General features: G+C 35.8%; 1 protein-coding gene across 12 annotated transcripts in view; it reads right to left on the bottom strand.

Annotated features, from left to right (window-relative positions):
• Positions 1-26756, bottom strand: part of ANKRD17 (ankyrin repeat domain 17) — a 167180-nt gene that overhangs the window by 130165 nt on the left and 10259 nt on the right. The window contains exons 1-2 of one of the 12 annotated variants that reach the window (XM_070791568.1): positions 8309-26756; positions 1-7108 (exon numbers count right to left, since the gene is read on the bottom strand). The exon at positions 8309-26756 is cut by the window's right edge and continues 8771 nt beyond it. The exons of 9 other annotated variants lie outside the window; for them this stretch is intronic. In XM_070791568.1, coding sequence (XP_070647669.1) covers positions 1-54 — 54 coding nt within the window. In that variant the 5' untranslated portion in view covers positions 55-7108; positions 8309-26756. 2 more of the 12 variants (XM_070791569.1, XM_019962901.2) reach the window with 2 other exon arrangements.

A 26756-nucleotide genomic window follows, 5' to 3' on the forward strand; every position in this document is an offset into this window, starting at 1 on the left:
CTCAAGAATGTCTTCTAGAACATATGCTTCCATTTCAGCCGCTGTCTCCACCATGTTTTATCAAACTGCCATGTTTCTTACTGCACTATGATTAGATCATTGCCAGCAGGAACACTCCTCTGTGTCAGCAAGGGAACAGGAAATGGAATGTTCTATTACATGCCTAAAGCAGCTTAGCTGTTCACTAGCCAGGCATCTACCAAAAGAGCAGGGGGTGACTCACTGTGTATTTTTTAAAGATACAGAAGCTCTATTCCAAAGCAAACTTCAGCCAAGTAATTTCAACAGACAAAATAGATACAGTCTCTTGTATTTTACCATTTCAAATTTTAAAACTCCAAAATTTCAAAAAAGAAATAATAATGTATTTTTTAAAAAGCTTAAACATGTCTGGCTTCCTGGTTGAACAAAAGAGGTTGAAGTGGGTTACGTAGCAATTTATCCTTAGTAAAGCCTTGTAGTGAGATTAATGGCTGTATTAAATACACAAAGAGGGAGGCAAGGTGCTATCAAACTAGGAATTTGTTACATCAGGCATATGCATTATATAATACATATAGGAGTTGACTTGCAGGTGTTAAAATAATAATTTAATGTAGCTTTTTAATGGTAATCTGGTATTCTATAAACTAATCGTTTGGAAATATCTAAGAGAAATGAGATTAATATTCAACAGATTCACAGTCATTGAAGCAAGCCATAACACATCAAGATTATATGCATTTTCTAGAAATGCCTTTAACTTTATTTACTAACCAAAGAAATGACCTCTCCCTCCCTTATAATAATACTACAAAAGATTAAAATATTTCAGATGCATGAAATTTAGAAACACTGGTTCTGGATCATTAAATAGCAAATATGGGTGACTCATGGTAGAGCTAATTTTTTATTATATTTACTACTGTAATAGAACCTCAGTTGAGTGAAACTATTGAGTTGACCAGAAAGTTTGCTTGGGGCTTTCCATAATATCTTACAGAAAAATTCAAAACTTTTTGGTCAACCCAATACCCTGTCAAATTTCTTCCTTATATAATTTAGAATATAGAAAACACAATGGGAAAAGAAAAATGTTTTATGCTCTATTCTGTAGTATTAACAAAACAACCCTGCACTTTAAGAGTGCCATACGAACTGAATTTGTAGTAATCACTCAATTAGATTAACAACTTTAATTGTAACTCTAAGGTGAACAGTTCCTCTAGTCTAAATTTTTCTAACCTAACTAAAGAAAGTGAATTTTTTTAAAGAGAAGGAAAAAGGAAAAAATTAGAGGGAGTTATTATTAACACATATGGTCAACTCTAAGTGATGATATGAATGGCCTTTCCAGTAATGTCTCCTCAAAGTGATGTTATTTTTTAGTATAAACACCTTGTAATTTTCTTGGGCCTTAGTTTATTTATTTGTAAAATGTGATAAAATTAACTCAACAATGGATTGTTGGGCATCCCTGATGACTCAGTGGTAAAAAGTCCACCTGTCCACACGCATTCGATCCCTGGTCCAGGAGGGCCCCACATGCCGCAGAGCAACTAAGCCTGTGTACCACAACTACTGAGCCTGTGCTCTTAGAGCCCAGGACCCAGAACCACTGAAGCCAAAGCACCCTAGAGCCCGTACTCTGCAACAAGAGAAACCAGTGGACCGAGAAGCCTGTGCAGGCAACTAGAGAGTAGCCCCCACTCGCAGCAACTAGAGAAAAGCCAACACAGCCAAAAATAAACAAATCTTTAAAACAAACAAAAAACAAAAAGGTACTGTCTACTGTATATCAGAAACTATCCTAGGTACAATAAACACGACAGATAAAATTTCTTCTAAACAGGTATATATGAAGACTCAATGAGATGAAGTATCTACTCCTCAGTTTCTGATTATTTAGGAGATATTTTTATTGTGTCAGGCAATATACAAATCATTATTTTTTAAATAAACAAGTTATTTAACCTTCACAATACCCTAGGTGGTAATAATTGAAACTAATAACATTAATAACTACCATGTGCTTACTTATGTGATAAACTATTTTAAGCATTTTGTATATATTAACTCATTAAATCTCAATAAAAGGCAGGAACTATTATTATCTCCATTCTGGAAACTGAGGTACAGAGAAGTTAAGCACCTCTCCCAACTTACTCTCAACTAAATTAACAAGCTAAGATTTGAACCCAGGTAATTGGCTCCAGAGTTTGTCCTCTGAACTATCTACTATACTTCCACCAGATGATATGATCCTCGTTTTACAGATAAGAAAATCAAGTTGCACACAGTACACAGTTATAAAGTGGAGGTAGAATTCAAACCCAGAATAGTCTGACTCCAAAGGATGTGTGAAATTAATGGAAAACAAATGATAGTAAAAACATTTTTCCAAGATCATATATAGTGCTTACATTTCTGTTTGGAAGCTTCTCAAACAAAATAATGTCCAGTGTAAAGACATAGCTTATGAAGAACTAGAAAACTGGTTCTCACTATTTCCCTCCTTCCAGTTCAGTCCGTTCCTTACCTGAAATAAACTGCCTCATCCTTAGATTAAGAGACAGAGAAGGCAACAGTACCCCACTCCAGTACTCTTGCCTGGAAAATCCCATGGGCGGAGGAGCCTGGAAGGCTGCAGTCCATGGGGTCGCTAAGAGGACACGACTGAGAGACTTCACTTTCACTTTTCCCTTTCATTCATTGAAGGAAATGGCAACCCACTCCAGTGTTCTTGCCTGGAGAATCCCCGGGACGGCGGAGCCTGGTGGGCTGCCATCTATGGGGTCGCACAGAATCAGACATGACTGAAGTGACTTAGCAGTAGATTAAGAGAAGTCAACAACAAAGTTTCTTTCTCAAACCTTTTTCCAACAGAAGCAAGAAATGACAGATTTGAATTCAAGGAACTCAACATTCAAACACTCTTATTTCTCATAAGATAAGAATAGGCTTTCTAACTTTGACAAATCATCCAGCCCCTAAGGTTCAAGTCAATCAAACCATTCACTGTCTCTTTCTCCTCTGTACTAGGATAATACGGTGCTGCTCTTAAGCTTTTCTGACATTTACTGTTAAATTTTCACTAATAAATATGTCATTATAGCTTTCTTACAGAATTATAGATGTTTATATATCATGTATCATGTCTCTCCCTTACAGATCACAAGCTTGATGAAAGCAGGCAATGCTTTGTTTGGCAATGTATACCCAGAGCCAGCAGTCTCTGGCAGAGAGCAAGGACTTAAGTATTTGTTGATTAAATTAACAAATGCATGAATAAAGGAATCATCTGATATCCAGTTATGCATCCTAATCCCTTTATCTTATTTATTTTTGGCTGTGGTGGGTTTTCGTTGCTATGTGTGGGCTTTCTCTAGTTGTAGTCAGCGGAGGCTACTCTCTGTTGCGGTGCACAGGCTTCTCTTGTTGCAGAGCATGGGCCCTAGGGCAAGTGGGTTTAGTAGCTGTGGCATATCCGTGGCAGGTAGAATCATCCCAGACTAGGGATTGAACTTGTATCCTCTGCATTGGCAGGTGAATTCTTAACCACTGGACCATCAGGGAAGCTCTCCTAATCCCTTTTAAATTATTGCTACCATTAAGACTTACTTGTTCTGTGATTATTATCTTTAGGCCATTGAAATAAGATATTAGAAATACTGAATTTAAACATAATCTACTTTTGAGACTTTCTGTAATTCTTTGTTATACAGCAAAATAATAATTTCTTCTTAATTTTATTTTCTGGTTCTTTTGTTAATATGAGGACCTATGCCACAGCACAGGTTACTCTGGGGGAAAGGGTATGTGAAAGGAGATTCATATACATCTGCTATAAGATTCTACATCCTAATAGTAAGCTAACATCCTTCTAGTTCAATCAGTTTGAAGGCAAAAAAACCTGTTTCCCCATTTGCCTAAAATGGATTTTAAAATCTTTAATTTTCATCTAGGGCAAAAGCATTAAAGTATAATTAATAGTTAACCTACTAACAGTTATGCAAACAAACACAAACGAACAAAAGTTACTTAAATCATAAAGGAGAATACTTAACACAATAAGCTCCAAATGTCCAAAGTGAAGAGAAAAGCTTCTCATAAAAAGTAGAGGAAAATGACAGAAGAAGCTCAATAAATAGCAAGACTAAATAAAGGAATCTTCTAAAATGCACCGTTTCATTTAGGCCCAGCACTTATTTCTTTGAACAAGGAAAAAGAAAACCAAACACACACACGCGCGCGCGCGCACACACACACACACACACACACAGATTTGTTGACAAGCAAGCAACTCTATTTTGTATGGTTTTGTTCCTCCACATAAAACATTGTGTTTTTTTCCAATCAAATCTTCCTTGTAAAGTTCTGCTCCCATCAATTTTTTTTTTTTTTTCTACTTAGGAAATGGCAAGACTTTTTCAAAATCCACATTTTTAAACAAAACAAAGACACTTAATTGGTTGCAGCAGAAATATAATTATTTCACCCATCTACATAAAAACAAACTATTAGAAAAAGAAAATCTGAACCAATCTCACCTCTTAAAATGTATGAAATGTAGTCATTACATCTCTATTTTTCTTTTCTACTCTATTTCAGTAGAAGTGTAAAATAGCCTGGACCAAGCATAACTGACATACATACCTTAAAAAGTTAAATAGAATTTAAATTAAAAGGCTAACAAAATCTGGTCAAATTTCTGATAGTCTATATACATTACTAAAATAACTATATATAACTATCTCTATAAATTTACCTTATATTTCTCCTAAACCAATCATGCTATTATATGACTGGAGCTTTTTGATATATCTAATACACCATAGTAAATGCTTTTCGTTACCTTCATAGGTTACTTTCTTTTTCTTTAAACTACGGTTTTTATCTACAAAAGCAATGCACAAACATAGAAAACATTCCTGTGTAAAAGACAATATAGGGAGAAGTAAACCTATCTCTCACCAACCTCTAAAAGGCACAAATTGTATATTCTTCCAGAAATAACCTACATATATGAAGCATATCTTAGTGCAAGATTTTCTTTTATAAAAACAGAAGGATATTGTACATACTTTCCTACATCTCCATTTTAAAATGTAATATTCCATAATCGTTTCAGATTAGTATTTGTATATCTCTCTCTGATTTTGATTGTTATTTAAATTTCACTAATAAAATCCTGTACTATAATCAGTTCCCCTTTGATGGACATTTGTATTGCTCCAACATTTTGTAATATTGCAATGAATATGCCCAACAAAAGGGCCCACATACTCTGCATATACTTGAATATAACTGTACAGTAAATTTCTTGATGGAAACATGGATTTAAAACTATGTCACTGCTGAACTCTCAAACCACTGGGGTGGTACATTCCTCTGTTAGTCAATCAGTCATGTCTGACTCTTTGCTACCCCATGGATTGCAGCCCACCAGGTTCCTCTGTCCATGGAATTCTCCATGCAAGAATACTGGAGTGGGTAGCCATTCCCTTCTCCAGGGGATCTTTCTGACCCACAGATCAAATTGGGATCTCCTGCATTGCTGGCAGATTCTTTACCATTTGAGCCACATTCCTTTAGGACCTATTAAAACATAATTTTGGGGTCAGTAGTATATTTGGCTGACTCTGGTTCAGTATTCTCTCAGTCATCATATTCTCTTATGTACAGTTAAGGGAAATTAAAATGTTAAAGTAACCTAAAATGAGTTCAGACTAGTAAAATCAAGGGAAACACAAGCTGAATTCCATTATTTCTGTAAGTTGCTTGGTATTAAAACAGTAAATGGCAGGTTGCCCACTATTTTATGCACTGTTCTGACACTCTCCCCTGGAAGAAAACATGTACAAAGATTAAGACAGAGGCATGACTAAGAGGAAGTTGTTAAGGATGATATTCATGTGTCTCTGCTCTCTCTGCCCTATGCCTCAGTATGGTTTAAAAGCTTTTGTACTAGCAAATGGTGGTATACAGTGTGGGGTAGTGTCATAACCAACTTGACAATTTATTAATTACAAAATAACAATAAATCTCTAGCTTAAAAAAAAAAAACCTGATGTTTGACTCTTTGACATAAATCATAGCAAGATACTCAATGACCCACATCCCAGAGTAATGGAACTAAAAACAAAAATAAATAAATGGGATCTTATTAAAAGCTTTTGCACAGCAAAGGAAACCATAAACAGGATGAAAAGGCAATCCTCAGACTGGGAGAAAATAATTGCAAGTGAAGCAATTGACAAAAGATTAACCTATAAAATATACAAGCAGCTCAGGCAGATCAACATCAGAAAAACAAACAACCCAATCAAAAAACAGGCAGAAGATCTAAACAGACATTTCTCCAAAGAAGACATACAGATGGCTAATAAACACGTGAAAAGATACTCAGCATCACTCATTATTAGAGAAATGCAAATCAAAATTGCAATGAGGTATCACCTCACATTGGTCAGAATGGCCATCATCAAAAAATCTACAAACAATAAATGCTGGAGAGGATGTGAAGAAAAGGGAACTCTGTACTGTTGGTGGGAATGTAAATTGATATAGCCACTCTGGAGAACAGTATGGAGATTTCTTAAAGAAAAAGAACTAAGAATAAAAGTACCATATGACCCAGCAATCCCACTATTTGGCAAATACCCTGAGAAAGCCACAATTCTAAAAGACACATGTTCAGTGCAGCACTATCTACAAGACCCAGGACATGGAAGCAACCAAGATGTCCACTGACAGATGAATGGATAAGGAAGTTGTGGTGCATATGTACCATGGAATACTACTCAGCCATAAAAATGGACATATCTGAATCAGTTCTAGTGAGATGGATACACCTAGAGGCTGTTACACAGTGTGAAATCAGAAAAAGAAATATTGTACATTAATGCATATATGTGTAATTTAGAAAAATGGTACTGATGAACCTATTTGTAGGGCAACAATAGAGTTCCAGACATAAAGGAGAGACTTTCAACACAGAGCAGGAAGGAGAGAGTGGGACAAATTCAAAGAGTAGCATTGAAACATATACATTACCATGTGTAAAATAGATAGCTAGTGGGCATTTGCTGTATGATGGAGGAAGCTCAATTTGCTGCTCTGTGATCACCTAGAGGGGTGGGACAGGGAGGGAGGTTCATGAAGGAGGGGATATATGTAAACCCATGGCTGATTCATGTTTATGTATGGCAAAAAACCAACACACATTGTAAAGCAGTTATCCTTCAGTTTAAAAAAAAAAAAAAAACAACTTTATGTTGGGACTTGCTTGGCACCCAGTGGTTAAGAATTCACCTGCCAATGCAGGGTACACAGGTTTGATCCATGGTCTGGGAACTATGATCCTACATACCTCAGAGCAGCTGAGCCTGTGCTCTAGAGCCCATGCTCTGCAACGAGAGAGTCACCTCAATGAGAAGCCTGCACACCGCAGCTAGAGAGTAGCCGCGACTACTGTCACAACCAGAGAAAGCCCGAGCACGGCAACAAAGAGCCTGGGCTCTGCAGCAAAGACCCAATGCAGCCAAAAATAAAATAAAATTATAAAAAAATAAAACTGACAAATTATCTAATTTTCTAAAAATTCTGTTCCTCTTAAATACAAATCCCATCTAGGTTTAATGGATTCTTTAACTTAGTAAGTTGTGAAGTTTCTGTCAGAATTTAGTATTATAAGGATTCTGCATATAATAATTCTGTACGATTTTTTTGGTTATGTTCTTACTAAACTAATAAAATAGTGTTAGTCTGCCTTCCACATTTACTTCAAACTATTCCTTTTGAAAATATAAAATTCTAAAGTAATCCTTCCATCATTATTGGGAAAAAAAATTGAATGCAAACTAAGAAAAAGATGGGGTTTTATTAACACAAACAGCATTAAACAGCTTCTCTCATAGTCTCCTCACATATATTCCAGGTCTAATTTTGATGATAATATTTTAAAATAAGGATGACTGAAACTTCACCAGAACCTCCAAAATAAATGTTAACAGTTGGACAGGTTTTTAGATATGTGAGGAACAGCTAAAAGGCTTAGGTAACAAAGAATTAAGTAAGGATATATAAAATTATACTCACATACATAAAATCATGCAAAGACCATGTAGTAGTATATTCTAAACATGACAAAGAGTAATTATTTCTTAAATAAAATTTTTCTCAAGTCTAACATGATAAAAAGGCTTCAGTAAACTTTTTCAGAAAGACCATTATAACTATCATTCATTTATACAACTATTTACTGAGTGTTTACTAGGTGACAGGCTTTATACTACACAGTGGATATAGAATGACAGAGTTACTGTACCTTCAAGAGTCTATTATTTAGAAAAACTTGATCCTGATTCTTCATAAAGTTTAAAATCAAAATCTTCAATGATTTTTTCCATCTTCTCTGATAAATAGTTCCTTTCCATTTTTCTTTAATCTAATAAATAAAACTCAAAACTCCACCAAGAACAGTATAAAAAGTATTATTATATTTAAACAAATATTTCATCCAGACATAGATTCCATCCAGAACAGAACTGAATACAAGCACAATCTTGTCCAAATATAAGTAATATACTAAGCAAAGTAGAAAACAAAGCAGCTTTCCCTCCTTTCACATCTGCAATTACAGTTGTGCCTGCTGGACACTTGCATTTCTTGTCTCCACCCATGATGGGTCACACCATGAATTCATTCTTTCCTAGTATTTCACAATAGGGTCTAGTGATTAACATTTTCACTTTCATACAAAATTGATACGATATTTATTGTTTTTAGTGAATGTTCACCTCCCAAATTTGTCTGTACAACATTTCAAAAAGAAAAACCAGTACATATATAATGGGAATAAGTTCAATGTTTTCGGGTTTTGTTTCAAATAGGCTAAATCTATTGACAGTAAAGCACTCTCAATTTGGTGAGCAATACATTAAATGTCCTATATTTAAAAGGAGTAAGTATCTACTTGCAAAATAAATACACCGCCCCCCCAACACACACACACAGAGCCTACCTCCCTACCATCACTCCACAGACACAGTGGTGGGGAGAGTAGAGAGGATGAGGACAAAACACAAATAACAACGAATGACAAGCCCAAACCCAATCTACTACCTTTCTAAAGGACAACTATTCTACTCCAGGGGACATAACAAACAGTTCCAGGTCACTTACAATAGTACCAAAGGCATGGAAGATAATCAGGATGTAAAACTATCCAGGCAACCTTGCAATCTCATCTCTCTGGTTGTTTGACGGTCTGGAGTTGCTGGCAACAAGCTCCATCAGTCTGCTTTGTCACGATGCCTATTACCACTCTGCTGTTCCTGGCCTATCTGTTCACCACAAATCTTGAAAGTTCCGCCTGCACGCCAACTGCTGCAAGTACTCTTTCAGATTCATAATCCATCTCCTAAGAAATGTATTACATTTCAATTGTCTATGTTCTCAAAAAACTAGGCCAAAAATTGCAAAGTGAGGTCCCTTTTCCACTAATCTGATCCTGACTAGAGATAGAGAATCTTCAGGGGTCTTCACAAAAGGAAAATCTCAGAGCATAATTCTGACATTCTAAAGTTTCCAAGGTGGATCTACAGACAGAATCCGAATACAAGCACCCTCATACATACAAGTGTGTGTGTATAAATACTGATTTCATTCACTGTAACTGTGACTCTTTGGTCATCAGGAGGATATCCCACAACAGAGCTATATTAGAAGCAATGTTACCATTACTTTCAACTTCTCTCACAAATTTCAAATATTTAGTTTTACTACCAAATTGCCAACAAAAACTAACACAATGTAAGTAAATGGAAGTTAATATTTACAATTTTTATGTGTGTAACAGATAAACATTAGCATATTTTATGAAATTACTACCATGTTTTATGAAAGCAAACTTAACCCACATTCATATCTTTCCAAAGGTCCCTCACCAATCGACAATTTCCATCCTCTTCAAGAACATGTATCATAACATCTCTCTGTGAAAGTAATTAATAGTTTAAATGGTAGCCACTGAAAAACTAATAGCTTACAAAGTGTTTAAAAGTGTAACAGAACTGCCAAATATATTATGTTCAGGTAAACTCTCTTACACAAATTCCCCGATTTCCAGTATAATGCTTCTTTTTAAAAGTACTTCTCATAAAATATTTTAAGAGTATATATTTGCATAAGTTGATTTTTTTTTTTTTTTTTAGAACTTCAGCTTGCTTAGAAAACTACATGTAATTTAAGTAGAATCATTATAATGTACATAGGTCTTAGGGTCTTTTGTATTTTACACTTTCAATACTTAAAGACATATAATAGCATAGGATTTTATAATTTTTAAAATCAAATACGAAAAACATACAATTAGAAATACGCTTCCCAAAATATATTTCTGATGCAACACTCCTAAAATTAGGCTTTCAAAAAACATTTTACCTATGTACAGTATAAACAGGAATGCCAACCTATCTTTAAGTTGAAGTGGTATAAAAATAAAATTAATTCCTTCACTCAATAAGCATTGTCCAGTCAGGGACATAAGACCCATCTTTAGAAGGATAACAAAGGCCATTTCTATTCCCATCTTTCAACTCTTCCAGTTCTTCCAGAAGATAATCATGTCTCCAGTAGCTGTAGCTCTCCCTGATCACATGACTTCCTTCTTATGAACAAACCATGCTTCTAATCCCAGTCTTCAGTATGCCAGAGAAAATGTCATTTTATTTAGGGCCATTGGTGGGAAGGACTCAAATTTTTCTAATACATCTAAATTTTTAACAAACTTTTTTTAAAAAAAAGAATCATGGAAATGAGTCCAGAATTGACATACAAAATCAAGAGGGAAAGTCAGTGAAGAAATACTTATGCATCTTACATAAAAATATTCATATATTCTATGCAACTCCCCAAATTCCTGGAATTAATTTCATGTGTCCAGTATTTCCACCTCACATAGTTTCTAATAACTATGTGGTCCTGGACTGTTACTTTATAAATAAAAGTATCATTATCTAACTAGGTAAATACAACACATCTGCAATGTTTTCAATATTATAAATATGATGCACGAAGGTGGGATTTTTAAAGATACAAAGGCTGCAAAGGCACAAGATGAACAGTAAATCTTTTTGTTACTTGCCTGCAATAAAATAGCAATACATTGTTACATTGTTAACTGATTTGTAGTGTGATTACAAGCTTAATTTCAATATGTTAAGTTTGTTACTTGACTTCTGTTTCTTGATTTATTAATTTTTATGTGTTATCTATTTACCGCCCACTGAAGAAATGAACACTGACTCTTTCTTTGTTGCCCTCTATCTCCCAATTTTAAGGGTTATAACATTTTTTTATTATGAAAGTTTATAACTATACTCCTTAACTATTTCACAACTATAATTAAATCTATTTTATATATTTTCTAGGTTGATTCTAATGGCACCCCACTCCAGTACTCTTCTTGCCTGGAGAATCCCATGGACAGAGGAGCCCAGTGGGCTGCAGTCCATGGGGTTGCCAAGAGTCAGAAACGACTGAAGCGACTTAGCAGCAGCAGCAGCAGCAGGTTGATTCTAAAAACTAAAAATTAACTGCATTTATAACATGACTAGGTAAATACTAATCCCTGAAGGAAATGCAATTTTATATCATTTAGACATTACTGGTTGAACAAGAAGTGTCCATGTAGTCTAAGAATTTTCTTCTAGTTTTCTTTAGTTCTTTTTGAAGGTCCAAGATTGCCACTGTAGCTACCAATTTCTTCCCCTGACACTTCCCTACTACCGTATCATCTATCTCAGATTATATTTTCCATTGTATAATAATATCTCAAATATAGTTATATAAGATACATAGTTTTTTCTCAGGGTAAAAATTTACTTGTCTTCACATGATAAATAGTACAGTATAAAAAATTTAGGTGCAAATCTGCTGCTGCTGCTGCTGCTGCTAAATCGCTTCAGTCATGTCCGACTCTGTGCGACCCCATAGACAGCAGCCCACCAGGCTCCCCCATCCCTGGGATTCTCCAGGCAAGAACACTGGAGTGGGTTGCCATTTCCTTCTCCAATGCATGAAAGTGAAATGAAAAGTGAAAGTGAAGTTGCTCAGTCGTGTCTGACTCTATTTTTCCCTAAATGGTGAAAATACTGCTTGTCTTCAAGCATTCAGTATGGCTCCTAAGATTTCAGTTATTGGATTTTCCATTTTTTATTCCCGCTCTCTAGCTGTAACTGAGAATTTTCTTTTTATGTTAGAGTTCTGAAATTTTACCAGATGTGTCTAGATGTAGGTCTTTTTTCATTCCTCCTGCGTGGTACTAGATGGGCTCCTTTAATCTGAAATTTTTTATCTTTCTTCGGCTCATGAAATTTCAATTATTTCTTTCAGTATTTGTCTCCTTCCCACTTTCTGTACTTTTTCTAGAATTAATGTTTACAGATGTGAAAACTTTGTGATATATTTTCCATACCTCTCCATTTTTCCAGATCTTTTTTTCTTTTGCTTCATATCTAGAGTTCTTCGTCTTTAGCGCAAAATCAATAACCCAGTCTTGATTAATGCTAAATTGTTATTTAACCCAATCATTAACATTTATCATTGTAATTTTCAAAATCTTTTCTGCTTCTCTGCCACTTTTTCAGTGAAACTCTGATTAATCATTGCAACATGTTCTTAAATCTTAGTAAAATATGTATTACATTTTTTTTTCTTTGAAGTTTTCTTCAGAATTTTATCTGAGGTCAGTTGTTCTTTCATTCCTCTTAATCGTCTTCCATCTTGATTCTCCTCAATTGTTTATTTATACTGGCTTATAAAAGATTACTTTTGGCTTTCTCTGATGTTGTTCGGACTTGTTTTTGCAAATGGTGTCTCACTTAAATGGGAGTGTGATACCATTTAAGTAGTCAGGGCATACAGATAAGCAGGCACCCCAGAAAGGTACCTAAACAAGAAGTCAAGCCTGCCGGGATCCACCAAAAGTGTTTTTCTCTGAAGAAGCAAGCTTCAGTGCCTCTGCTACTCTATCAGATTCCAAGATCTCAGATGTCCTACTGAACTGTTAGTCTACTTTCTTAAAAGAGAACAGTTCTTAGACTTCAGGCCTGAGGGCAGGCACCACTGCCACCAGAGCTGTTTAGACTGGAGGAAGGGGAGGATGGAGGTCCAACTAACCCAGCACTCTGGCAAGTAACTCTTTAAAAAATTCCTGATTATTACTCAATTACTACTGTTCTCTGTCCTTGTTGACTCCAAACCTGGAGCCTTTCCAAGGTTCCCCTAGGAAAACCTGAGCTTACCTCTGGTATCTTGAGTTCCAGTTTCCTTTGAGATTTTGCTGTCAATGCGATCCCGTGAGCTTTCTATCTTCTTCAAAATTTCTGGTCCTCTGCTGGTACCTGTAGTGGACTGTGAACTGTAATTTTACTATTCAACATGCTTTATCCCCGGCCCACCTTTCTAGTAATATAATCCCTCATGTCTGTGGGGAAAATATTTCATGTGATTTGGGTAGAGGTGAGTCTTCCCAGCCACCACTGGCTAGAATATCCCAGCCCCCTCTCCTTTGGCAGCCATCTTTGCCTAGCTGAAAATAAAACTAATTCAAGAAGAAAAGGGAGAGTAAAAATGTTGTGAGAAAACCAGTACTGATAATATTATTCAAATCTGGACTTATCTATGCCTAAAGTTGGATCTTCTTCCCTTCTTCCCCACACACATCTGAGTACACACAAAGTTAAAGAGCTAATGAGGTTCTTTTGCTTCTCTTTAAGGTAGTTTGACCAATGTAATAATATCTGTTTCTTGCTTTTCAAAACTGTGGTTTAGTTCAATCTTTAAATAACCTAAGTGGGATGCTGGGAACAAAGAAAGTTAAAGGAATGCAATCAATGCACCATATTTAAAAGAAAAGACAAAAATTGTAAAATAAGCCGGAAGAAGTCAAATTAAAATTTACAGTTTGGTGTTGAACATAGAATGAGGAAATAGCTATAAATATTAAGTATATCTTATCATTCCCTAAGACATCTGTCATACCTATAGGGGGAAGAAAGGCAGATACAAAAACCAGTTATCTCTCAACAAGTTTTTCCCCTGAGTTAAGATTCCAATGATTTCAAAAAGAACAAGGAAGGAAATCACTAAAGAAAATCCTTTGAAAGGTTATATAGTGTCAATTTCTAGAAGAAAAATTCTTTATCTTTGACACGATTCTTTGGAGAGAGGTATGGAAGGAGTTGTTTACTGTTTAATTTTAGAGATGATAAAAAGCACAGAAGGTCATTGATCTCAATGGATGAAAGATGAAATCTGGTACTCTTCAACTAATACAAATAATCCAAGGTTCAAAGACCTATGTCTCAAAAGTTTATCCTACTGAAAAATCTGCAAAATATTGTATGAATATATTTAAGTACATGTGAGGGAGCACAGGTCCACAGTTTTCATCAGAATCTAACTAAAATCCAGGAGCTATAAAAGGTAAAGAAAACCGCTCCTGATTGTAAAAGAACAACGAGGACTTAATTCAAATATTACATTTACAGTTAAATACAAAATTTCCAAGTAATCAATACCTTCAATACATAAAATAGTGTACTAGATGTTTACATTATCTCCATTCTTTAGAAAAAATTATTAGTTCCAATATGGATGAACAAAAGGAAGTTAAGTAGTAACTTTCCCAAAGTCACATAGTATTAAAGCAGGATACAAAAGCAAGTTTCCCACCTTGAATTAAATCTTTCTATACAATGCCCCCACCCCCTGCACCCCCTCCGCTCCAGGAGAAATATTAGAAAATAAAAGGCAATGGGTTATTTCATAATGGAATGTAATATTATGTTGGGCACAGAAATTGTCAGGTATTCACATGTCTAGGATTTAATGAAACTGGAATACCCTTCAATTAATATTTTTATGGAAACTTCTGCTTCTAGAAGTGAGGTCAAGAGACCTTAGTATTTGATTGAGATTCATGAATCTTAACATTCAAGACTCAATGAATGGGTCCTCTTGCTATTCTGTTCTTCTGAGCTCTGTGGGAAACAAAACGAAGTTTCTCATGCATGGAAGACAAAAAGCTGCAATACCAAGCCCATGTTTTTTATGTCTTGGATACAAGATAATAAGAGAATCTGGTGATAGGGCTAAAGTAGGTAAGAACTTCTACATATGGAACAACCTCCCACATACCTAAGACACATTAACAACTTAAAATATATTCCAGAACTAGGTTCTGACTAAGAGAATTCAGTATCAGAGTTTGAGTTGTAGCCAGAAAGCTGGGTCAAACAGTGGAGAGGATCTCAAACTGGGAGATGGTAATACTGGGCAGAGTAAGAAAAGCAAAGCAGGAAAGGTACAAATGAAAGACCAATCCACAAAGCAAGTTAGGGCTATGTTTTAAAGAGTCTGAGATTTAAGAAAACAGTATAGTCAGATTTTTGCTTTATACTTTGCCATTTTATCTAGAACCACTGAATCACCTGCTAAGCTTACAGCAGAGAAGTCATCAAAATATGGTTTGCTTCATCATTCCCAGAAGAGCCGATAAGAATAAGAAAAGGATGCTGCATTTCCCATTACTCTTATCTCTCCCTCTTTATTAACAGTATGGTTAAGCAGTAAAAAATATTAAGTTCTAGAGGAACTGAAGAATATATTCTATTTAAGTACTAAAGATCTAACGAATTCTGAATATAATCCTAAAAGATCATCTAACCCATACAACTATCATTTGTAAAATCTTCACTACAGAATTGGAGAAGGGAATGGCAACCAACTCCAGTATTCTTGCCTGGAGAATTCTATGGACAGAGGAGCCTGGCAGGCTACAGCCCATGGAGTCACAAAGAATAGGACATGACTGAGTGACTAACACTTCACTACAGAATCCCACTTCCTATGCTAACACTGACTCCACCTAAAATAAATTAATCCACATGCACAATTACAGCCAAAGAGTTTTACTGGCAATCTATGAATTAATAAAATAATCAAATTAAATGGAGTTAGGAAAGAAAATAAGAGAGTCAAAATTTTTTTAATTACAGATTTTAAATTGTACTTTTTAAAAATAGCCAAACATACTACTAAACAGTAACCCAATTCACAATGCTCTCCATTATTCCTCAAACCTCCGTTTTAAAAACTAGTATTTATGGAGACTGTTATAGTTCACAAATGTTTTGACACAATCATCTCATCTGACCCCCCACCCAAAAGAAGGTATTATGATGTCCCTTTTATGTTAGGCTCTGAGATTCAGCTTGCCTATCACACTTACTTGACAGCATGAATTAAGACATGTGGTAAGTCTAAGACAGCATACTTCTCACTTCACATCTTAACAACTTATCTACAAGTTATGTATTTTGATTTGATGTTCCACAAAAGGTACAGAATAGTATACTATTCACTCACAATCTATGAAATCCATCTCAGGATCACATGAATTTTGCTAAAGATGGACTCAGGGAAATAACAAAATGTAACAGAACAGAGCAACGTTAACTATACTCCAATAAAGTCTTTTTTTTAAGGAGGTGGGGTGCAGTTCTATAATATGGTGTTCTAAACAACTCTTAAACGTACCAGGACTATTACTGTTGCTGCTGCTGCTGCTGCTAAGTCGCCTCAGTCATGTCCGACTGTATGTGACCCCATAGACTGCAGCCCACCAGGCTCCTCCGTCCCTGGGATTCTCCAACAAAGAACACTGGAGTGGGTTGCCATTTCCTTCTCCAATGCATGAAAGTGAAAGTGAAGTCGTTCAGTCGTGTCCTACTCCCAGGGACCCCATGGACTGCAGCCTACCAGGCTCCTCCATCCATGGGATTTTCCAGGCAAGAGTACTGGAGTGGGTTGCCATTGCCTTATGTATAATGACCCAGAGGTATGTCATAAATTAGAAAAAGACGTCATTCACACAGATCTGTAAATAAGACCTAAATACAAGATTAAATGAGCTAGTGAGTTCTATAATTTATACCAAATATCTCTTGAGCCAATTATTAGGGAGATCAGGGAACAGAAGGGAACCAGTGACCTATACCAGTTAAAAAAAAGCAGACTTTGATGTGAGACTGCTCATGTTTATATTCTATTTCCATCATTTACTGTGACCTTGAGCAAGTTATTCTTTTCCTTGATTTTTTTTTCAACTACAAACTGTGGATAATAGTATTATCTACCTCTTAGAGTTGTGAGGATTAAATAAGACACTACACATAATTATAGTATATAGTAAGCACTCATTAAAATATTAGTTATTGGGGTTATAATTACCCAATGTTCTAAGTGTTATGAATACTTTCAGGAAAGAGGTGATATTTTATCTGTCTCTTAATGGATAAAACATTTAACAGAGAATGACATCCACAGAGACTAGATATCAATGGGGCTTGTAACCCAACATATGACATAGCACATTCTAAAACATACTAAACCACTAAAAACCCACTGTAGTTTAAAAAATACAGAGCTCATTCACATAATAAAATGTCAGTTACAGAAACAGACCCATGTACCTTTGGTCCGGCACTTTCACCACTGAAATATATCCTAAAATACAAACATACACAGACACAGATACATATCAAAAAGAATCCACTGCAGTATTATTTGTAATGGAAGAACACTGGACAAAACCAAAACACTGGGTATAAACACTCAACAAAATCAGGGAAGTCATGATACATGACAAGGGAACATTTCACAGCCATTACGAGGAATAAGATAATCAATATGTGCATTTACACTGGAAGAGTCTATGATAAGATTATTAATTTTAAAAAGAAAATTTCAGAATATCTATATAATGACCCCCTTTATATAAAACAAAAATTTGCTTACACAGATACATGTGAAGATATATATGTGCAAATACATATAAAGCCATGAAATGTACACACTTAAAATTTATACCTTGGGGGCTTCCCTGGTGTCTCAATGGTAAAGAATTCACCCATCAGGAAGATCCCCTGGTGAAGGAAATGGCAACTGACTCCAGTATTCTTGCCTGGGAAATCTCATGGACGGAGGAGCCTGGTGGGCTACAGGTCATGGGGTTGCAAAAGAGTCAGACGTGACTTGGTGACTAAAATCTATACCTTGGGCTACAGAAGAAGGGAGCTTTGACTCATACTTTATCTTCCTCTACTGTTTAAATGTTTACAATTTATACTTACTACATGACTTAATAAAAACAGAAAGAAGATAATGCATACTCAGGGCTCTGTAGTGACCTAAAAGGGAAGGAAATCCAAAAAAAGGGGGATGGGGGAAGAGGGAAGAAAAAAAAAGTGATGTATGCATACATATAGCTGATTCACTTTGCTGTACAGTAGAAACTGACATAGCAGTATTAGGCAATTATACTTCAATAAAAAAAAATAGAAAAAGATGAAAAAAAGATAATGCAATCTCCCTTTAAGATTCCACCAACATTAAACAAACAAAATAAACATCAGTCACAGTTTGGCTGCATACTTGGCTGCATACTTCAGCCAAGGTTTAATTTGAAGGATTCAGTACAATTAAGACTTGTCTGTCTCAGGTCATATAGCAGTTCTTCTATTTTGGCATTTCCTAAATAGCAACTGCATAAGTATTACATTATTCCTGGCTTATGTGAAATATATTTTTAAAATATTGAAACAAAACTAAAGAACACTAGAATGATAATGCAAGAGAACTAAAACACATCCATAGTTTCTTGATCCTGCCCTAAAAGTGTATGGAGGTGTTCAAGTTCAAAGGCAGCATATTAAGACTAGCAACATCACAAATCAATAAGAACATGGTATAGATCCGGTGAGCTTCCCTGGTAGCTCAGCTGGTAAGGAATACAGCTGCAATGCAGGAGACCCCTGTTCGATTACTGGGTCAGGAAGATCCCCTGGAGAAGGGATACACTACACGCCAGTATTCTTGGGCTTCCCTGGTGTCTCAGATGGTAAAGAATCCGCTTGCAATGCAGGGGACCTGGGTTCAATCCCTGGGTTGGGAAGATCCCCTGGAGGAAGGCATGGCAACTCACTCCAGTATTCTTGCCTGGAGAATCCCCATGGACAGAGGAACCTGGTGGGCAAAAGGTCCTGGGGTCGCAAAAAGTCAAACACGACTGAGTGACTAAGCACAGCACACTGGATGCTGGTAGCTTCCCCGGCAGCTCAGTAGTCCATGCAGTCATAAAGAGTCGGACACGACTTAGCAACTAAACAACAACATAGATGCTGGTGCTGAAAGGACCTTTACTTCTTCAGCAGAAATTTGGAAGAGAGGGAGGGAAGAAAGGAAAGAAAGAAGCCAAGCCGGCTTACAGGAAGAAAAATATACATACATACATATATATATATACACACACATGGATTTAAAAAGACCACTAAGTAAAGTGCAAAATATGGAAAATTACTTTGTTAACCATAAAATCCTACAGATGTTAGCTACTTATTAAAAAGTACAGGAAACTGCTTAGTGTTAACAACTAATTTTAAGGACCTTAAGCTTATACAAATGTAATACATATAAAGATGCACGTACTGAGCAGGTATAATCCAGTCTATTGTTCTATTATTTAAATATATGAAATGACAGATGATGAAATAGCTAAATTAATTGATTAACTATTTGGAAACATAAGACTAAGTTCCTATCTTCCTCCAAAGTCAATATAAATTCGAATCACATGAATTAAATGTAAAATTAAGAGGCTCAATAGCCAAGAGGTAGAAGCAACTCAAATGTCCATCAATGGATGAATGGATAAAACAAAATGTAGTATATACATACAATAGAATATTTAGTCCTAGAACAACATGGATGAATCTTAAGCTAAATGAAATAAGCCAGTCACAAAAAGACAAGTACCATATGATTCTACATATATGAAGTATCTAGTCAAAAATCATAGAAACAGGAAGTAAACATTGGCTGCCAGGTACTGGAGAAAAGGGAAATGGAAAACTGTTGTCCAAGGAGTATAGAACTTCACTTTTACAAGATGAAAAAGTTCGGCAGATCTACTACACAACAATGTGAACGTATATAACATTACTTAGCTGTACACGTAAATGGCTAAAATAATAAATTTTATGTTGTATTGGTAGCCACAATTATTTTAATTATAAAAAATTAAGTACACACTAAATTACTTAAACCACTAAACAATTACTTAACTATAAAGAGATCAAATAAAGCACTTGATCAAACTTCTAGCAGCTCAATGGCAAAACAGTTAAAAATAAAACATGTAAGGTTAAAAATAAAAGGCTACATATAAATTAAATCTGTAAAGCACAATTTTTTTAAGACTGATGTAAGACTGAAATTATAGTTTCTCCCAATAAGTTTAAAACTCTAATATGAAATGAATAATCTCCATAGAAAATACAAATTAAAATGTTAATAAAATAAAACCCAACAGAATGTTAAAACTACATCATAATATTTCAAACACAGTTTAATATTAGTAAATTTATTATTGCAATTCACTATATGAATAGCTTGGGAGGGGGAAGAAAGAAATAATTATCTTTTCAATAGATGTCAAAAAAGCATTTGATAAAATTCAGTATACCTTTTCTGATACTATTTAGTAGGGTAAGAGAAAGAGATATATTAAATTGATAAAGTGAAAGTGTTAGTTGCTCTGTTGTGTCTGACTCTTTGCAACACCATGGACTGTAGCCCACCAGGCTTCTCAGCTTCTCTGTGCATGGAATTCTCCAGGCAAGAATACTTCAGTGTTTAGCCTTTCTTCTCCAGGGGATCATTCTGACTCAGGGATCGAACCCAGGTCTCCTGAATTGAACCACCAGGGAAGCTCATAAAGAATGGAGTATGTGTATGCGTGCATGCATGCTCAGTCACTCAGTTGTGCCCAACTCTTTGCGGCTCATGGACTGTAGCCTACTTTGTCCAGTAGGCTCCTTTGTCCATGGAATTTTCCAGGCAAGAATACTGGAGTGTGTTGCCATTTCCTACTTCAGGGGATCTTCCTGACTCAGGGATCGAACCCATGTCTCCTGCGTCTCCTGCTTTGGCAGGAGGATTCTTTACCACTAGCGCCACCTAGGAAGCCAAAATTAATATAGGATTATACTTGAAGACCAAACAGCACTTCCATTACAAGGGAAAGATAAAGATAGCCTATATTACTTTTATTCAGCATTTTGGGAGTATTCGAAACTGATGCAATAAGAAAAGAAAAACCACAGATGTACATACTAAAAAAGAGAAGACAATCATTATTGGACTCAATATAGCATTTTAGTCAAAAAAAAAAACTGACTTAGACGAATTAAGTTCAGTGGCCATATACACAAAGATGAAAATATTAAAATCAATATGTTCCTAGACTCCAAAAATAACTAAATTAGAAAGGGTAACAGAAGAAAAAATACCATTCAAGATAGCAATAAGAACTATAAATAATTTGGAATAAACTCCACAACAAATGTGTAAAACTTACATGAAAACTGTAAACTTTTATTAAACATAGACAAAGGACCTGAAAAATACAGGCATGCTATATTTTCAAGATAGGAATGTTTCATACTATACATCTATCTCTCCTCAAATTAATCCAAATTTCAATGTATTTCAATCAAAATCTCAATAGGCATATTCAATGACAATTTACAAAAGCCATCTGACAAGTTAAACACACAATATCCCAAATTCTTGAAGATCAATATGGAAGAATTGCCTCTAAGACATGTTAACACATTAGGCTGAACCACAGAAATCATATTTTTGATGACTTGTGATGTACAAAAAACAATTTCAAAAGGTGCAACCTAACAGCTAAAATTGATATGGACATATGAATAAAACAAATAGCTGTTAGGAATTTGGGGATGTTAAAACACTTCAACTCCCCCCACTCTTACTACCCACAAATTCCTTTTAAAGTGGTAAGAAACAGATATGAGTCCACTGAAGTATTTAATACTAATAAAGCTTTGTCCAAGAGCAACAGAGCTGTCTATTTCTCACCCCAGTTAAATCTACCCAGGTACATACAACAAGCTGAAAGGGAAGGTGGAAAAAAGCAGGGGAGAAAAGTTCCTGCAAACAATCCTGTACAGAGAAGGATATATAAGGTGAAACCTAAAAGATGAGAAGCAATGAAGGGCCAAGTGAAGACCATCCTGGAAAGAAAGTAAATAGACCCCAAGTGAGAAAGTCCACATGTTCTAAGAAAAAGGTCAGTGTGATTAGAATGCACTGAAAGTGATACAAAATGAGGCTAGAACAACAAGGAGTAGGCATATAAAACCTTACAGCCAAGTTAGAAGTTTGGGCTTTAAGAGCAATGAGAAGTCAAATGATAATTTACATTTCAGAAAGACTAGCCTAAATGTTGCATGAATAATAAGTGAAATATGGTAGACAAGAGAAGAGAGCAAGATCAAATTAGGAAGCCGCTATATGAAGTCTAAGTAAGAAAACAGCAAGTGCCAAGGTTATGGCAACAAAGGTGGAGTGTGGTAGGAAGTTTCAAGGTATAATTTGGAGGTCTTATGTCCAATACCCTTTCCCTTCCCATTCTCCTACATCACCTTTTTGGCAACAGAAACAGTCACTTTGGGAAACCATTTCATGAGGTTCAAGTGGGAACAACCTCTCCTTGTCCACATCTTAGATGGAGTGGAAAAGACATGATGGAGGTCTGAACAAAACTCTTCTTCCATAGTTGAAGTTGCTGGTTCAGGAATGGACATGTGACCCAAGCAAGGCCAAAAAGATTATTTCAGGAACCAGGAGTGACTTTTTTTCTTATATTGCTAGCCATAAGAACAATGTAATCCTAAAATTATACTTATATAAGACGTTAATTATCTTCAATATCCACATTCCCTTTTTTCTTTTAGTAAAACACTTCTCCCACAAGTTATATCTGGGTACAATGGACACAGAGCAAGAGCTAGGTCTTAGGTATAGATGCATAACTAAGCTCTGGCCATTAGGATATAACATGAAGTTATGTTTGCAATTTCTTGGTCAATTCCTCAAAAGGAAGTTATCTGTGCTCATTTTTCTATTTCTTATTTCTCACAGGCTATGTATTAGTTTGCTAGGGCTGCCTTACAAAATATATAGACTGGGTGGCTTGAACAACAGCAGTTTATTTTCTTACAGTTATTAAAACTAGAAGTCCAAGATCAAGGTGCCAGTAGGCCTCTGAGGCCTCTCTCCTTAGCTTAGAGATGGCCATCTCACTGTGTCCTCACATGGCCTTTCTCTGCATGCACACATCCCTGGGGTCTCTTTTTATGTCCACACTTCTTCTTATAAGGATGCCTGTCAGACTGGATTAGAGAACATCCACATGACCTGACTTAACTTTAATTACCTTTTTAAAGTTATATTCTTACATATAACCATATCCTGAGATACTGGGGGTTAGGGTTTCAGCATGAATTTTGAGGAAATACAATTCAGATAATAACAGGATGAAACATGAACATAATGCTGGTAAGCCAATGATCAGACCTTGTAGATGAAGTTAACACTCTAAGGCAGAGCTGTTCAATAAAACTTTCTGTGATGACAGAAACGTTCTAGACCTTCATTCTCCAATATGGTAGCCACAAATGCTCATTTAATTAAATAAGATTAAAAATCCAGACTGTCAGTCGTAGTAGCTACATTTCAAGCACGCACTAGCCATATGTGGCTAGTCATTACCATACTAGACAGCACAGGTTAAGTGATGGTATAACAAAAGATCAGAAACTTAAGCTACACAAAATGACCTGAAGATAGTGACTACCCCCAGGTTATCACATAATCTTCCTTGCTTGAACTTCATGTGTTTTGGAGTCTTTTTGTTCCAATAAGCTATCCTATACTGTAACTAATCAAAAAACTCTGATAAGGTTTAGAAGAACAGGTGGCAAGGAAGCATATTTCAGGCTGGGAACCTAGCAACCTCTGTTATGCAAAAGCAAAACCATTTTGTAAAACTCTTGCCTGCAATAATGAGTAAGGCAAATCACCTAACTACCAGGTATGAGGCTATAAGAAAAGCAGTTAGAAAAACTAAAAACACTGATGTGTTAGCTGTTTAATGAATGACTAGAAACAGCAACTCACCTATGAGTTTAAGCAGTTTGTAAGCAGAGATAGGGGAGAAGGCAATGGCACTCCACTCCAGTACTCTTGCCTGGAAAATCCCATGGGTGGCGGAGCCTGGTAGGCTGCAGTCCATGGAGTTGCTAAGAGTCGGACACGACTGAGCAACTTCACTTTCACTTTTCACTTTCATGCATTGGAGAAGGAAATGGCAGCCCACTCCAGTACTATTGCCTGGAGAATCCCAGGGATGGGGGAGCCTGGTTGGCTTCCATCTATGGGATCGCACAGAGTCAGACATGACTGAAGCGACTTAGCAGCAGCAGCAAGCAGAAATAGATATAAAAATAGTGCCACTGAGAGAAGATCTCTCTATAGCAAACTCTACCTGTAAGAGCCCAGTAATCTGGAGGTCTCTTGGGTTTGGGAAAGGCAAGTGTCTTGCAATTCCAAATACCACGAGTTAACTTTGTGACCTCAAAGATTCTTCGTCAGATATAGCAAAGATCAGGTAAAGAGTGCTGCTTTCCCACCTATGATGATTTTTGATGTGTCAAGTTGGTTAGGGAAAACTAAGAGGAAAGAAGGGCAACAGTCATTTTGTAAATACTTTCTCTCAGTTATTCAAACACTAGTCTAGGTGCTGCTCTTTGGGATTGCATGGGGGGATTTGCAGATATAGTTAAAGTCTCTAATAAGTTGATTGTTTTAAGCCAGAGTGATCACCTTTACTGAGCCTAAATTAGTCAGATGAGCTTGTAAAAGATTGGGTTCTTCCTGATGAGTGTGACTCCAAATACTAAGTCTATAACTGGTAACCCTTCGCTGGATATTTCTTTTCTAATTGCCTATGAACAACAGCTTCAGCATATATCTGTGGGTTCCAGCTTGGGTGAGCTCTTAACAAACTCCTTACCTTACAAATTTCATATTTGTTAGCCAGCCCTCAGAATTGTATAAGCCAATTCCTTGTATGCTCTTAATACCTACCTACCTACCTATCTACATACCTAACATATATAAATCTACTCATTCTGCCTCTCTGGTTAAACTGTGACTGATATGTCACCTGAGCTAAACATTTCAGATGCTCTCAAGGAAGCCAGGTAACACAGGGAGAAAGGAAAAAGTCTAGTAGAGAGAGGAGAATGAGCTGATTTCAAAAAATATAACAAAAAGAGATCTTCTGCTGTAGTTAGTATCACATGGTGCTAACTTAGAAATCAATTAAATAAATGTTTGAGTTTTACCATCAAACCACATTACTGGCCTATAAAACTCTATAACTGAAGTTTAAGTAACCCTGCAGCCTCTAAATGTATGCCAACTGGTATGGTGCTATAAAACTTTGCAATCTTAGGAATGTCACACTCTCAAATACCTACTACTTCAGATGCAGCAAAGGAGGATAACAAGAAAGAATCACCTAAGAACAAAGCCAAGGATACACACAATAGTCAAAAAGGCATTTCTCCTATAGAGCAAAACCAAGAATTTTATCAAGGATTTTACATAGCTGCCAGGGCAGTCTTCTGTCCAGAAGGATTTCATTATTACTATGGACCAATGACTGTGGTCTACCTATTCTTTTCTTCTCCGAAGAAGCTGTTATTATGATTATCCTGTTCCTACTCACCACTGTACAATGGGTTGAGCAAAAGAAGGATAGATAATGTTGTTTATTTTACAGACAACTGGACTGAATTAAGGAGAAAAGCATTATGCAGACATCCTACACTGACCTATATGTAGTTTCCAGCTAGGGCTCTGGATAGATTCTCTTGAGAAAGAAAACTACGCATTGGAAGAAAGGCTTGTACAACTGTTAAGTGGCCAGAAGTTTCAGTCTGGTACTCAAGAAGGTTTAAATCGGAGACATAAACTTGAGTCATTAGCAACTGCATATATAAAGACACAAAATGAGATAAAAACACCTAGAAAGTGAGCAGATACAAGACGAAAAGGTCCAGGAAGAGCAATGTGGTACCAAATAACCAAAGGATATACAATGAAGGAGGTAGGAGCAAGCAATAAGACCAAAAAAACCAGTTAGTAATGTAAAAACAGGAGAGGCTGGTATTACACCAGCAAAGAGAACAGTACTTTTTAAGAGACAAGGATTGGTCAACAGGGTCAAATGCTAATGAAACAATTAAATACTATATCCAAAACAAAATCCATGTATCTTTGGGGGAAAAATCAGAAATATCAAAAGAAACTATCTAAGAAATTTTGTTTAAATACTGGGGTAAAGAAGGTCTCTAGAAGTCATATTTCTAGAACAACTTATTACAAAAAAATAAAAAATTTTCTACATTGTAGAAATACAGTAAACTGATAGAGAATATGTGTAACAAATGACACCATGAAGGATTAATAGCCATAAATATAGATACAACCACATACCACTAAAAGAAAAAAAAACGCTAGAATAATAAGGATAAAAGAGGAAAATTTCAAAATAAATCCAAATAAAATATAACCATGAAAATTTGCTCAATGTCAACAGTAATAAGGAGAATGAAGACAAAACCAAAACACTAATTTTTATTTAACAGATTTTAAAAACTAAGATGATCAAATCCAGTATCATTCTTAAACATTTTTGAAAGAAGTAAAACGAGAGAATTTATCAAATGTAGTACGTGAATAACTTCTCACCCTCAAATTCCATTTCCAGG

The sequence above is a fragment of the Bos indicus genome, chromosome 6 (assembly GCF_029378745.1).
Source record: "Bos indicus isolate NIAB-ARS_2022 breed Sahiwal x Tharparkar chromosome 6, NIAB-ARS_B.indTharparkar_mat_pri_1.0, whole genome shotgun sequence".
NCBI lineage: Eukaryota > Metazoa > Chordata > Mammalia > Artiodactyla > Bovidae > Bos > Bos indicus.